This window comes from Oncorhynchus masou, chromosome 33 (assembly GCF_036934945.1).
Source record: "Oncorhynchus masou masou isolate Uvic2021 chromosome 33, UVic_Omas_1.1, whole genome shotgun sequence".
Classification (NCBI taxonomy): domain Eukaryota; kingdom Metazoa; phylum Chordata; class Actinopteri; order Salmoniformes; family Salmonidae; genus Oncorhynchus; species Oncorhynchus masou.
Window position 1 is genome coordinate 42511663 of NC_088244.1, and position 16285 is coordinate 42527947.

At 41.4% G+C, this 16285-nt stretch overlaps 1 protein-coding gene across 1 annotated transcript in view; it reads right to left on the minus strand.

Moving 5' to 3' along the window:
* The window catches only part of LOC135527381 (multiple epidermal growth factor-like domains protein 6), a 123065-nt gene that overhangs the window by 42220 nt on the left and 64560 nt on the right, over positions 1-16285 (minus strand). Inside the window, exons 19-22 of the mRNA XM_064955895.1 lie at positions 8880-9008; positions 8550-8678; positions 6462-6590; positions 2918-3046 (exon numbers count right to left, since the gene is read on the minus strand). Of these exons, the coding sequence (XP_064811967.1) occupies positions 2918-3046; positions 6462-6590; positions 8550-8678; positions 8880-9008 (516 nt within the window). The remainder of the gene's footprint in view (positions 1-2917; positions 3047-6461; positions 6591-8549; positions 8679-8879; positions 9009-16285) is intronic.

The following is a 16285-nucleotide window of genomic DNA, read 5'->3' on the forward strand; positions in this document are numbered from 1 at the left end:
ACAGGTTTGACGAACGAGACGTTTCAGAAAGAACTGAATTGCAGCAGAATTGTGACCAATTTGAACAACATGTCGTCTCTGTCTTGAAAACTTTGAGTGATGAAAGAAGACGTTGTGCTCAAGAGGCAATCAGGAGAGTGCTACATCAGTACACATGTAAGCAACACACTGAAAGCAACCTCTGCAGTCAACCAACGGGTTTGAATATTTCGACATTAAAGACGAAGTGGATGAGGAAAAGATTGGAGTATTGGAACATGGTAAGAGCTATTTTAACCTAAAGTTGTTTGGTGTTCTCAAGTTTTCATCTCTCATTGTGTAACCCAGAACGCCATCATCTACTGGATTCTCCATGGCATAGTTTTAGGACAGACTAAAGGTTTAATTGTCAAGGTGACCAATTGTGTGAGATGTTATTTCACAGCATGGAGACCTGCATGGTTTGGCATCAACATTGTCAATGCTACTGTTTGTATTATTCAGTGTATGGATGTCCGGAGTTTACTCAGACAGTATCAAGTCTTGTGAAATTATTGTTTAGCTAACTGAACATGGTAAGAAATGACAGCATATGATTGGTATTGATCTCCCTTTTGTCATGTACAGCTTACTTAAAATCATTGATTTGTATATAGCACCAACTGACTTGCTATTCTGATGTCATTCATACAGGAGAGACATCTTCAGGTCCAGGATCCAGAGGTGGCATCAGTGAATCTGAAAGAATGCAGTCCGGGATTTGAACGTCAACATTAAAAGGGGGAGATGATGAAGAGAAGACTGGGATTTTTCATGGTAAGAGCACATTGTAAGAGGAGGTTAACATTTTCCACAAATTAGTCTCTCTCTTTTCAAATCGAGAGGTAGAATGATCTCATGTTACACATATGATTTTATTCATTAATCAGTGAAATAATTGGATTCTTAGCCACTTGTTCCAGCTTTTGTTTTAATTCCCACAGGAGAACGACCTTACGCCTCTGACAAAGTTCAGCCAGCTTCTGCATCCAAAGAGCAAAACCAGGAAATTCACAAACCTAAGAGGTCTCCCCACTGCCCACACTGTGAGAAGAGTTCTCATCACATCTTGAAAGACACATGAAAACACACCCTGGAGAGAAGCCCTATTCCTGCACCGATTGTGGGAAGTAATCTGATTGTGGGAAGTCTCAATTGAGCATCTTAAAACATCCCAAGCAAATACACAGAGGAGAGAAGCCTTACCACTGCTCTGACACCGTTAAGAGTTTATCTTATCCTAAAAATGTAAAACTTCACAAGCAAATACACACATGAGATAAGCCTAACCACTGCCCCATATTATGGAGATAGATGTGCTGGACAATATCATTCAAAAGTACACCAGCGGATACAACCTGGATAGAAGCCTTACCACTGCTCTGACTATGAGAAGTAGTTCCCTAATACCAAAAGATTTACAGACAAATTCATTTTACTGATAAATAGCCTTACCCTTTATTCAATGTAAAGATTTGTGAAGCATCTAGTGTGTATGAAAACTTTATGTACGGCATAGAAAGCCTTTACACCTTGCAGTTTGTTAAAAATAAAAAATCTGCAAAGCTGCCTTTCATTTTTGTAGGTTATTTACAAAAACTGGCAAATGTAATTTTCATAATCAAATAATTGTCCTCTCATATTACAAAATTATGAACAATAAGGCATTTTTATCAGGATTATCCATCTTCTGTGCCTAGTTTTTGTTATGCAGCTATTTTTTTAATTGTAATTTTTTTCTCCCTTTATTTAACCAGGCAAGTCAGTTAAGAATAAATTCTTATTTTCAATGACAGCCTAGGAACAGTGGGTTAACTGCCTGTTCAGGGGCAGAACAACAGATTTGTACCTTTCCAGCTTGGGGATTTGAACTTGCAAACTTTCAGTTACTAGTCCAACATTCTAACCACTAGGCTACCCTGCTGCCCCACAAGCCCATATTTGATGCGCTTGAGACAATGATAATAAAGTTCTTAACCTGAATCCAGGTTATTCAGTATCAATTTTTGTCCACTTTTCATCTAAGGAATATCTCAACAGAAGCTATTCAGTGTTGCCAGACTCTCTTGACTCTTCCACACCAAATCATATTAACACCTGCCCAACACTATTTTTTCTGCCCCAAAGTCATGAAGAGCCATGACGCTTGAAATTAATTTAATGAATCATAAAGACAGTGATTATGGTATATTATTACATGATCTGTTAAAGTTATTGTATAATTTATAACAAATGTTGTTACTCACCTGATAACGTAATAACCACTGGATAACTACCAGTAACGGCACAACTTATTACATTAAGTTGTCAAACACCGGGGCTAAGTTCTCTGTCAAGTTCTCTGTCAACTTATTACATTAAGTTGTCAAACACCGGGGTTAAGTTTTCTGTCAAGTTCTCCGGCAAGTTATTACATTAAGTTGTCAAACACCGGGGCTAAGTTCTCTGTCAAGTTATTACATTAAGTTGTCAAACACCAGGGCTAAGTTTTCTGTCAAGTTCTCCGTCAAGTTATTACATTAAGTTGTCAAACACCGGGGCTAAGTTCTCTGTCAAGTTCTCTGTCAAGTTATTACATTAAGTTGTCAAACACCGGGGCTAAGTTCTCTGTCAAGTTCTCCGTCAAGTTATTACATTAAGTTGTCAAACACCGGGGCTAAGTTCTCTGTCAAGTTCTCCGTCAAGTTATTACATTAAGTTGTCAAACACCGGGGCTAAGTTCTCTGTCAAATTCTCTGTCAAGTTATTACATTAACTAGTTTTATGACACTATACAGTAAAAATGTACTACGTTATCCGGCGTTACTGCATTAACCTTTGTTACAGGGCCTAAGTGCATTGCAAATCTCCTAACCCGCCTTCTTTCCCATTTGGTCCTGTTGGTGGATCCATCACTTACCCAGTTCGCAGGCCGCCCCGGTCCACCCGCTGGGGCACGAGCATCCCCCGGAGAAACGATCACACACACCACCATTCTGACACAGGCAGTGATGCAGGCAGTCTGACCCATAGAAGCCTTCTAGACATTCTGAAAGAGAGATACACATAGCTGTAAGCAGGAGACAGATTTCACCATATTTCATACGTACAGTACATCAGTCAGTTTTATTTCAATCCATGGGGGGAAGTGAACAAGTCGAGTGCACACCTCAGGGGTAGGGTAGAGAATTAGAGTGCATCATCTGTTTTGTATGAAAAGTCTGTTCCTTTTCACTCCTTTAGGGGGAGTGAATGAGTGCACGTGTTAGGGAGAAGGGTAGTGATAAAGAGTGCAGTGGTTCGAAAGGGGAAAAACGCTACCATTACCAAGCATTAGGGATGCTCTTTCTTAATGGGGCTTGTTGCAGGAGAGGTAAGGGAATGAAGTGTACACATGTGGAGTATTGAATAGCAGTTAAGTATAGTCCACTTTTCAAATGTACTTCCCAATTATATGTGTGAGTTACTGGAGGCAAAATAATACATTTTCTGTCACAAACGCACACATGCATGGGCACACACACACAGAACTCTCTTTCACAAACATGCCCGGAAGTGTGTGCATGAATACATGCATGCACACATAAGTGTTTCCACAATAATGTATTTTATCAGTGGTAGAAAGGTCCGTGAAAGGGAAAGGAGGGGTGGGCTGTTCAGGTTTCGGATCTCCCCCAGTTTTTTCAGGTTTTCGCTCTCAAAGTCACACTTTTTTTAACACTTAAAATGCCGGTCCTCGATACCTCGGTTCTAAGCAAATGAAACGTCTTTTTGATGTTAACATTCTAGCAGTCTAATAAATACATTTCATCACAATAATAACGCTTTGGTTGATGATGAAGGTAACATTAGAATATGAAAGAAAATGTATTTCCACACAATAGCATTTTATTAGTATACTTTTGTATACTTTTTAGCCAGTAGTTCAGAAAGTAGTGCCCGAGCCAAAAGTGGTCCCTGAAAATTGCGTACTCTGTGAGATATGTGCATTGTGCTCCACGTAATTTCTCTCCCTCTCTCTCTCTCTGCTGTGGGTGCATCTTGTTGCTGTAGCTGTCACTCATACGGTGAGGTGCTGAAACTCATTGGTTGAACCCGAATTGCCAGGCTGGCCTACCTGGGGGAAAATGTAGGTAAAATGGTGCAGAATAGGTTTCAGAAAAACAATTGCTTCAAACTAGGGATTTCATGGCTATTTGGGGTCAAATGCTCATAAATGATGCATGCATGAACTACACATGGACACATCCAGCCCAAAGCGAGAGGTTTAAAAAATATGTTCCGGAACATGTGTTTTATGTAACTGTAGGCTATATATACACAAATGAAAAATCACAAACACACCTCAAATCAAACACCATGACAAAGATCATCCATTATTAATTTGTTTAGGCATGTCTTAAGGAACATTATGAAACTAAGAAAATCCATTTCAAAAGATCAGAATGGCATATTTTGAGTACCTTACTGTGCTTTGAGTGTTGCAAGTGCTTACGTGGGAGTGCATGGAATGGTGGTAATTCTGTTAAAAAAGTTATATTTTGAAATAGTGCTTAATGGGCTTATTTTTAAGAGTTGTTTGGCAATGATAGGTGATAGGGAAACTGCAGAATCTGCCTTTTCTGATACTATATAGACATCAAAATGTCAAAGGCTGACTGGCAGAGAATGACTGGCAGAGAATGACTGGCAGTGAATGACTGGCAGTGAATGACTGGCAGTGAATGACTGGCAGTGAATGACTGGCAGAGAATGACTGGCATAGAATGACTGGCAGTGAATGACTGGCAGAGAATGACTGGCAGTGAATGAGGGGCAGAGAGGAATAACATATCCTCTTTCAACGTACAGTGGAGTCCAAAATGATTTGATCCCCTTATAAAGATGAGCAAAAAAAGACTGTATAAAATAAATAATACAAATACTGCGCTATATTGCATGCTCAGAGAACGAGATTTAGTTTAATAAGAAATACTTTTTTTTAGAGGTAGAGGTAAAAATGATTGAATCCTATGTTTTGATTCTCCAGCACCCTCCGCTTGTGAGAATAACATCCAAAAACCTTCTTCTAAAATATTTGATGAGATTGGAAAACATATTTGGAGGGATCTTAGACAATACTCTTTCAATAATCTTTCCAGATTTGTTATATCCTTCGTCTGCGCATCGACGTCCCTCTTCAATTCAAACCACAGGTTTTCAATGGAGTTGAAGTTCAGAGACTAAGATTGCCATTGCAAAATGTTGATTTTTGTGGTCCATAATTTGAGTTTTTGGTGGATTTTATTTGTTCTTGCGGTTATTGTCTTGCTGCCAGATTCACTTGCAGCTAAGTTTCAGCCTCCTGGCAAAGGCAATAAGGTTTTTGGTTAAAATGTCCTTTGTCCTTAACAAGGGCCCCAGGACCAGCGGAAGCAAAATAGCTCCTTAACATAAAAGATCCACCACCATATTTTACGCAAAACCCACCTCGGTGTGTGTGGCCAAAGAGATCTATTTTCATGTCAACCAGCAAATGTAAACACCTGGAGTTTGTTAAATGGCATTGGCACTTGGATTGGAAGCAGCACAATGGTCAGATGACATGAAAATTCAGCTCTTTGGCCACACACACCAGTGGTGGGTTTTGCCTTGAAAGGAAGACGGCTCAGCTATCCTTGGAAAGGGAGGGAGCTGGAGTATTGAAAACAGGGCATTCAATCATATGGACCTGTATCTTTTTGAGTTTTTTAAATTTATTACTTGTCTTTTTCTCCAAGTAATTGGATTAGTATAAAATATATATAGTTTTTTGCTCATCTTTATCAAAGGATCCAATAATTTTGGTCTCCACTGTACGTGTGTTAATACTCTTATTTAGGAAAAGTGTTGGACTGGGGGACATGACTTCAAATAGTAGATTAATATATTAACAGTAGATTAAAATTCATGAATTCAATATTATGCTCTCTGTGCTTCTAGTTTGAATCTAAAAGTAAAAATGTATAGATGTTCTAAGTCCACAACAATGCTTAGACCGCATCAGGAGAACACTTTTGAGGCGTGGGGAAAATCTAAGAATGTTTTAAATCTTTTGGAATGTAGTTACACTTTAACGCAAGTGAGCATACACCTAGCACTGTTGTCTGGTTAGCAGAAGTTCTGTAGCACACGTGATGGAGTTCACAAAACTAATGCACACTAAATTGATGCAAATAATCACGATATTATTCTGACAGGTAGGCATAGGTTAAATTGTAGCTCGTTAACATTTAATTGAGAAAGTATTTGGGAAAGCCTTTCCATCTACGAGAAGACAGTTATCATTAGCATTGCTATATTTTATCCTGTATCATATTTAATGGTCCACTGCTGCTAAATGAATATAGGGGAAACAACTGCACATGCACACGGATATGCATACAACCCCCCCCCCCCCCACACACACACACACACACACACACACACACACACACACACAGTACCTTTCTCACAGCTGGCGCCGGTCCAGCCTGGCATACACTGGCACTGCCCGCTCACAGGGTCACAGCTGGCATTATTACAGCACTCACAGGTGTGTTGACACCCACTGCCAAACCACCCTGCCTGGCATGCTACAACAGGAGCAGGGCGCAGATTGTTAGGGGGAACAAAAACAGATATAAGATACAGTGCCTTCGGAAAGTTCTCAGACCCCTCGACTTGTTCCACATTACGCTACAATGGATTCAATAACATTTTCCTCAGCAATACACACAATACCATACAAAGACAATGTGAAAACAGGTTTTTAGAAATGAAATTACAAATTAAAAACATAAATACATTATTTACATAAGTAATTCAGACCCTTTGCTATGAGACTCGAAATTGAGCTCGGGTGTATCCTGTTTCCAGTGATCATCCTTCTACAACTTGATTGTCCTCCTGTGGTAAATTCAATTGATTGGACATGACTTGGAAAGGCATACACCTGTCTACATAAGGTCCAACAGTTGACAGTGCATGTCAGAGCAAAAACTAAGGCATGAGATCAAATTAATTGTCCATAGAACTCCGAGACTGTCTGCAGCATTGAAGGTCCCCTAGACACCATCATTCTTAAATGGAAGAAGTTTGGAACCACCAAGACTCTTCCTAGAGCTGGCCACCGCCAAACTGAGCAATCAGGGGAAGGGCCTTGTTCAGGGAGGTGACCAAGAACCCGATGGTCATTCTGACAGAGCTCTAGAGTTCCTCTGTGGAGATGGGATAACTTTCCAGAAGGACAACCATCTCTGCAGCACTCTACCAACCAGGCCTTTATGGTAGAGTGGACAGAAGGAAGCCACTCCTCTGTAAAAGGCACAAGACAGCCCTCTTGGAGTTTGCCAAAAGGCACCTAAAGACTCTCAGATCATGAGAAACAAGATTATTTTGTCTAATGAAACCAAGATTAAACTCTTTGGCCCAAATGCCAAGTGTCACATCTGGAGGAAACCTGGCACCGTCCCTACGGTGAAGCATGGTGGTGGCAGCATCATGCTGTGCGGATGTTTTTCAGCGGCAGGGACTAGGAGACTAATTAGGATCAAGAGAAAGATGAACGGAGCAATTTACAGAGAGATCCTTTATGAAAACCTGCTACAGAACACTCAGGACCTCAAACTGGGGCGAAGGTTCTCCTTCCAATAGGACAATGACCCTAAGCACACAGACAAGACAACACAGAAGTGGCTTCAGGACAGGTCTCTGAATGTCCTTGAGCGGCCCAGCCAGAATCCGGACTTTAAGCCAATCGAACATCTCTGGAGAGACCTGAAAATTGCTGTGCAGCAACGCTCCCCATCCAACCTGATAGAGCTTGAGAGGATCTGCAGAGAAGAATGGGAGTAACTCCCCATATACAGGTTTGCCAAGCTTCTAGTGTCATACCCAAGAAGACTCCAGGCTGTAATCGCTGCCAAAGGTGCTTCAACAAAGTACTGAGTAAAGGGTCTGAACACTTCCGTAAATGTGATATTTCAGGTGTTTTATTTTTAATGAATTAGCAACATTTTCTAAAAACCTGTTTTTGCTTTGTCATTATGGGGTATTGTGTGTAGATTGAGGAAGGGGAAAAACTATTTAATGAATTTGAGAAAAACGCTGTAACGTAACCAAAATTGAAAAGTCTTTCTGAAGGCACTGTACTGTAACTGTACACAGATACAAAGAGTGTCGTGACATAGTTTTGGAAATGCTCAGCTCTCCACACAATACAGGCACTACTGCAGGAAACACACACACACACACATACGTACGCACACACACACCAAAAACATGCACACGTTTCTATGGAATGGGTCCTGCTCCTTCCCCGTTACCAGTTAGAACTGAAAAATGACTATGTTGATCCAGGGTAATATGCAATGCCACATACAAACGAGGAACATGAGTATTAATGCACCACACACAGAGAGAAATAGCACAGTGGGGTGTAGTCGCTTCATTAAATCTACTTCCACCTGTTTACTGGTTTCTCTTTTCTTTTTTTGAGCGGCTACCGAAATTCTATGGATGGATGCATGGGTGAATAGGCCAATAGGACTCACTGGTGTTGCATTGTGATCCGACCCAGCCGTCTGGACAGTGGCAGGCCCCTGTCAGGTGGTCACATCTCCCCCCATTAGAACACTGACACTGCTGCTGACACTCCAGCCCATGGAATCCTTCAGGGCACGCTGCACAAACACAAACGGCACATCGAAATGTACACATGTAAATGTATCGAAATGTACACATGTAAATGTATTGAAATGTACACATGCATGCACGCACGCGCGCACACACACAAACACAGTCATATTCCAAACATATCATGTGGGCATTCATCACATACATACACAACCATACTCTAATTGGTTATCCCAACACACACTTACGTTTTTCACAGTAGGTGCCTGTCCAACCAGGCAGGCAGGTGCAGGCTCCACCCATATGCTCACAGGCCGCCTCATTGGCACATTGGCACCTGCGTCTGCAGCCAGCGCCGAAGGAGCCCTCTGGGCACTCTGTTTCAGCGCCAGGGTAGAGACAGAGAGAAAGAGCTAAGAGAGAAAGTAAAACACTTTTCCCTGCTGGTGACTTTGTTATTAAACAGTTTCAGGCAGAGAGGGACCCAACCCAGCTAGTCTATGTACAGTCACACACACTGACACACACACACAAACCAGTGGAGGCTCCTCAGAGGAAGAAAGGGGAGGAATTTCAGAAACATTGTCCTTTCAGATAAAACTATACTAAATATAATAATGTCACCAAATACCTGATTAAAACATACTTTTGCAATGAATGTTTACAGTAGTCTCAACAGTACCCTCAAGAGTAGCACCATAGTGTAGCCGCAGGACAGCTATTTTCTAGCCTCCTCTGGCTACATTGACTTCAATACAAAACCTAGGAGGATCATGCTCCTCAACCCCTTCCATAGACTTACAGTACATGGTAAAAGCTTCACTCCTTTCTATACTCAAGTCCAGCTCTCTCAGGTGAGGGGTTTAAGAGACCAGAGAAGCACAGCCTTCCTCTATGACTTCCAGAAGACGTCCTCCAACCAATCAAAGCTTTTGCAGTATGAACTAACATGTTGTCCATCCAATCAAAGGATCAGAGAATGAACATAGCACCACGCATGTGCGATTTTTGTTAGTTGGTGACATTGTTGGATAGATTGAGATTTAGTTTTTAGGATATTATTCATTTGAAATTAGTTTGTTCACACTACAGGTGACGGAAGAGGTAGATTATATCTTGTTTTCTTGTTTTTAGAACTTTATTTTTCTGTCGTGTTCATGTAATTTATTTAAATTTGCCTTGCCAACTTCAGTAGCACGTAGCTAGCTAGCAAGCAGAGTGCAGTTTTCTCTGCAAGAATGGCGAACGCCAACTACAATGTAGTGGATTTTTTGTTGAAAAACCCCTTTCATTGCCCACATCAGATTCAAGCTTCTAGGAAAAAGCCACATCGATCATGTAATGGATGAAGGTCTGCATATTCAAACTACGCGAAGGTAAGGTGAAACAGGGATGTTCTCAAGCAGCTTATCGACAATACTGCATCTTTGGCTATGTAAGAGTTGGCACAATGAGAGGGAAACAAGGGCAACTACAAGGAGTTTGCAGAGGTAATTGCACGTTATACAATGCTTCACTTGCTGAGAATATGGAAGTTACTAATGTCTTCTCTGGGATGCAGAAATAAATTCAAAATGATTTCATAGCTTCCATCGCACCATCCATTAAAAGTTATATTTTAAAAAAGCCTACTGGACACACTGGTTGAATCAACATTGTGTCCACGTAATTTCAACAAAATTACATTGAACCAACATGGAATAGACAATGTATTGACATCTGTGCCCAGGGGTAGGTTGACGCAGAGGGCACTTTCCACTTTGCTCCGATATTTATTTAGCAAACGGAATGATAACACATCATAACTCCGGACAGACACAAGAAAAACTCTTAACATAAATGTTATAGCAGCCTAGGCTGCACCTAAACAATAGTGATATTGACATGCTTTATGGGATGAAAACAAGACAGTTTCTCAGTCTGATCAACTGTAGGCTACTAACAACAGCAGCTGCATACAGCCTATGTGTCCTGTCCATCTGGTCAGGGTAAACAAATTCACAACTATGTATTTAAAGTCCATTTGTTTGTGTGAGGAGAAAATGTGAATGTGATCAGATGTGGCTTATATTCCAATTTGACCAGGCTGCCTAGGATTAATCAATCAACACAACAGTGATACCAAAGACTGTGAATGAGTTAATTTTTAACTAGGCCAACAGTTGCATTGGCCTACACCAGTGGTTCCCAAACTTTTTATAGTCCCATACCCCTTCAAACATTCAACCTCCAGCTGCGTACCCCCTCCAGCACCAGGGTCAGTGTACTCTCAAATGCTGTTTTTTGCCATCATTGTAAGCCTGCCACACAAACACTATACAATACATTTATTAGACATAATAATGAGTGTGAGTTGGGAAGTGACAAAGAGCTCTTATAGGACTAGGGCACAAACAATAATATAATAATAATCAATAATTTTGCTCATCAGTGTCTTAACAGCGCGATTTGCCAAGGCATGATACTCTGAGCACAGCCCAATCCAGAAATTTGGCAGTGGCTTCTGATTAAATTACATTTTCATAGAACCGCTTGTTGCAATTTCAATGAGGCTCTCGTTTAGATATCAGTAAGTGGACTGGAGGCAGGGCATGAAAGGGATAACGAATCCAGTTGTTTGTGTCATCAGCTTCGGGAAAGTACCTGCGTAACTGCACACAAACAATCATACAATGATGAAAAGACCTGTGTGTTGTCCTTGTTAAAAACTTCTTAGGGCTGAGATCCCACTAACGGGCGCCAAATTCAAAACAACAGAAATCCCATAATTAAAATTCCTCAAACATAGAAGTATTTCACACCATTTTAAAGATACACTTCTTGTTAATCCCACCACAGTGTCCGATTTCAAATAGGCTTTACAGTGAAAACACCACAAACGATTATGTTAGGTCAGAGCCAAGTCACAGATAAACACAGCCATTTATCCAGCCAAAGAGAGGAGTCACAAAAATCAGAAATTGAGATTAAATTAATCACTAACCTTAGATGATCTTCATCAGATGACACTCATAGGACTTCATGTTATACAATACATGTATGTTTTGTTCGATAAAGTTCAGTAGTTCCAAAAACATCCCGTGGTTTTGCAGAGAGCCACATCAATTCTCATAATAAATGTTGATGAAAATGCAAGTTTTATGCATGGCACTTTAGATAAACTTCTCCTTAATGCAACCGCTGTGTCAGATTTCAAAAAGGCTTAACGGAAAAAGCAAACCATGCAATAATCTGAGTACGGCACTCAGAGACCAAACAAACCCTGGGTCCCAACCCCGCCCTGTGCAAATATGTCCAGGACTTCCTGACGGGCCGCCCCCAGGTGGTGAAGGTAGGAAACAACATCCCCACTTCGCTGATCCTCAACACTGGGGCCCCACAAGGGTGAGTGCTCAGCCCCATCCTGTACTCCCTGTTCACCCATGACTGCATAGCCATACACGCTTCCAACTCAATCATCAAGTTTGCAGATGACACAACTGTAGTAGGCCTGATTACCAACAATGACAACCTACAGGGAGGAGGTGAGAGCTCTCAGAGTGTGGTGTCAGGAAAATAACCTCTGACTCAACGTCAACAAAATAAAGGAGATGACATCAGGAAACAGCAGAGGGAGCAACACCTATCCACAGGTGGGGCAGCAGGTAGCCTAGTGGTAAAAGCGTTCGCCCAGTAACCGAAAGGTTGCTAAATAGAATCCCCGAGCTTACAAAGTAAAAATCTGTCATTCTGCCCCTGAACAACGCAGTTAACCCACTGTTCCCCGGTTGGCCTTCAATGTAAGAATTTGTACTTAACTGACTGGCCTAGGTAAATAAATAAAAACATTGATAGGACAGCGGTGGAGAAAGTGGAATGTTTTAAGTTCTTCGGCCTACACATCACAAACTGAAATGGTCCACCCACGCAGACAGTGTGGTGAAGAAGGCACAACAGCACCTCTTCAACCTCAGGAGGCTAAAGAAATTTGGCTTGTCACCTAAACCCCTCACAAACTTTTACAGATGCACAATTGAGAGCATCCTGTCGGGCTGTATCACCGCCTGGTACGGCAACTGCACCATCCACAACCACAGGGCTCTCCAAAGGGTGGTGCGGTTTGCACAACGCATAACCGGGCGGAAACTACCTGCCCTCCAGGACACCTACACCACCTAATGTCACTGGAATGCCAAAAAGATCATCAGGAACAACAACCACCCAAGCCACTGCCTGTTCGCCCCGCTACCATCCAGAAGGCGAGGTCAGTACAGATGCATCAAAGCTGGGACCGAGAGACTGAAAAACAGCTTCCATCTCAAGGCCATCAGACTGTTAAACAACCATCACTAGCACAGAGAGGCTGCTGCCTACATACAGACTTGAAATCATTGGCCACTTTAATAAATGGAACACTTGTCACTTTAATAATGCCACTTGAATAATGTTTACATATCTTGCATTACTCATCTCATATGTACATACTGTATTCTATACTATCTATTGCATCTTAGCCTATTCCGCTCTGTCATTGCTCATCCATGTATTTATATTCGTATACTGTTATACCATTCCTTTACTCATATTTGTGTGTATTCGGTACAGTGGCAAGAAAATGTATGTAAACCCTGCATAAATTGGTCATAAAATCTGATCTTCATCTAGGTCACAACAATAGACCAACACAGTCTGCTTAAACTAATAACACACAAACAATTATATGTGGTCATGTCTTTATTGAACACACTGTGTAAATATTCACAGTGCAGGGTGGGAAAAGTATGTGAACCCTAGGATTTAATAACCAAGCGTTTTCTGTAGTTATGGATCAGACCTGCACAACGGTCAGGAGGAATTTTGGACCATTCCTCTTTACAAAACTGTTTCAGGTCAGCAATATTCTTGGGATGTCTGGTATGAACTGCTCTCTTGAGGTCATGCCACAGCATCTAAATCAGGTTTAGGTCAGGACTGTGACTGGGCCACTCCAGAAGGCATATTGTCTTCTGTTGAAGCCATTCTTCACTTCTGTGTTTTGGGTCGTTGTCCTGTTGCATCACCCAACTTCTGTTGAGCTTCAATTGGCGCTCGGATAACCTTACATTCTCTTCCAAAATGTAAACTTGGGAATACATGTTTCCGTCGATGATAGCAAGCTGTCCAGTCCCTGAGGCAGCAAAGCAGCCCCAAACCATGATGCTCCCTCCACCATACTTTACAGTTTGGATGAGGTTTTGATGGTGGTGTGCTGTGCCTGTTTTTCTCATAACATAGTGCTGTGTGTTCCTTCCAAACAACTCAACTGTAGTTTAATCTGTCCACAGAATATTTTGCCAGAAGCGTTATGGAACATCCAGGTGCACTTTTGCAAACTTCAGACATGCAGCAATGTTGTTTTTTGGACAGCAGTGGCTTCTTCCGTGGTGTCCTCCCATGAACACCATTCCTGTTTAGTGTTTTACGTATCGTAGACTCGTCAACAGAGATGTTAGCAAGTTCCAGAGATTTCTGTAAGTCTTTAGCTGACACTCTAGGATTCTTCTTAACTTCATTGAGCATTCTGTACTGTGCTCATGCAGTCATATTTGCAGGGTGTCCACTCCTAGGGAGAGTAGCAACAGTGCTGAACCTTCTCCATTTATAGACAATTTGTCTTACCATGGACTGATGAACATCAAGGCTTTTAGACATACTTTTGTAACCCTTTCCAGCTTTATGCAAGTCAACAATTCTTCATCTTAGGTCTTCTGAGATATATTTGTTCGAGGCATGGTTCACATCAGGCAATGCTTCTTGTGAATAGCAAACTCAAATTCTGTGTTTTTTTAAATATTTGGACTCCAAGTTAGCTGACTCAAATGAGCTTTTGGAGAAGTCATTATCCTAGGGGTTCACATACTTTTTCCAACCTACACTGTGAATGTTTAAATTACGTATTCAATATAGACAAGAAAAAATACAATAATGTGTGTGTTATTAGAATAAGCACACTATGTAGGGCTTCCGAGTGGTGCAGTGGTCTAAGACACATCACTTCCGGCCATTGGGCGGCGTACAATTGGCGCAGCGTCATCCGGGGTAGGCCGTCATTGTAAATAAGAATTTGTTCTTAACTGACTTGCCTAGTGAAATAAAGATAAAAAATATATGTTTGTATATTGGTGTTGATAACCAGAGCTATTGATTTACACTGTGGAGAGTAAAATAGTCTCATCAAAACCACACCCATCATTATCATATTTCCCAGCATGCTCGAATGCAGGTCGATTTTTGAGGATTGTTGATATTTTCTGTGTTTTTGCATGGACATTGATTGATTGATTAATATTATACTACACAAAGATAAATAACATACATGTTTCTAAACCAATCAGTTAGTTCAATTTATTGAAATGGTTGTTCCGGTTTAAATGGTTTCCTAGCCCTGACAGTCATTCTGAATGCAGGTAGTGGGTGAATAATAATTCCAACTGTTAGATATCCTTACTGGCTGGATTCCAATAGGAATTACTCATCACTTTCCAAGCCAGCATAATGTGATTTGCAGGCCTGATGTGGCCTATAAATCAGGAGTTTCCTAACACCACTGTGTTAGGGTAAAACTAGGTCATCAACTAGGCCAATATGTAAGGCCTTATAATATATCTAATGTATTGTTATATTTTATTTTTTAATGATAACATTCGCCAGGTATTCCTGAGGCATGATCCTAGGGCTCAGGTCCCCCGGGAGGGGAGGGAGAGAGGGAGAAAGAGAGAACTAGAGGGAGCATATTTAAATTCACCCACGACACCAGATAAGACAGGAGAATTACACCAGATATAACAGACTGACCCTAGCCCCCTAGCACATAGACTATTGCAGCATAGATCCTAGAGACTGGAGACTGAGACAGGGGTGGGTCAGGGGACACTGTGGCCCTGTCTGACGATACTCCAGGACAGGGCCAACCAGGCAGGATATAACCCCACCCACTTTGCCAAAGAACAGCCCTAAACCACTAGAGGGATATCAACAGACCACCAAATTAATACCCTGAGACAAGTCTGAGTATAGCCCATGAAAATCTCCTCCACTGCATGAGCCTGAGGGGGTGCCAAACCGGACAGGAAGATCACGTCTGAGATTCAACCCACCCAAGTGACGCACCCCTTCTAGGGGGTCAGAGGAAGAAATCAAAATGGAGAGAGGGAGCCGGCCAGGCAGAAACATCAAGGGCAGTTCGTTGCGGAATTTATAGCACGGCTTTGATGATCCTTGGTTGTGGTCTGAGCAGATTATTTGTTGATATTGCAAACATAATAAAATGGTGGTCCGATAGTCCAGGATTATGAGGAAAAACATTTAGATTCACAATATTTATTTCACGGGACAAAACTTGATCCAGGGTATGACTGTGGCAATGAGTACAGTAGGTCCGGAGACATGTTGGACAAAACCCACTGAGTCGATGACGGCTCCAAAAGCCTTTTGGAGTGGGTCTGTGATCTTTTCCATGTGAATATTAAAGTCACCAAACATTTGAATATTATCTGCCATGACCACAAGGTCCAATAGGAATTCAGGCAACTCTGTAAGGAACGCTATATACGGCACAGGAGGCCTGTAAACAGTAGCTATAAAAAGTGATTGAGTAGGCTGCATAGATTTTATGACTAGAAGCTCAAAAGACGAA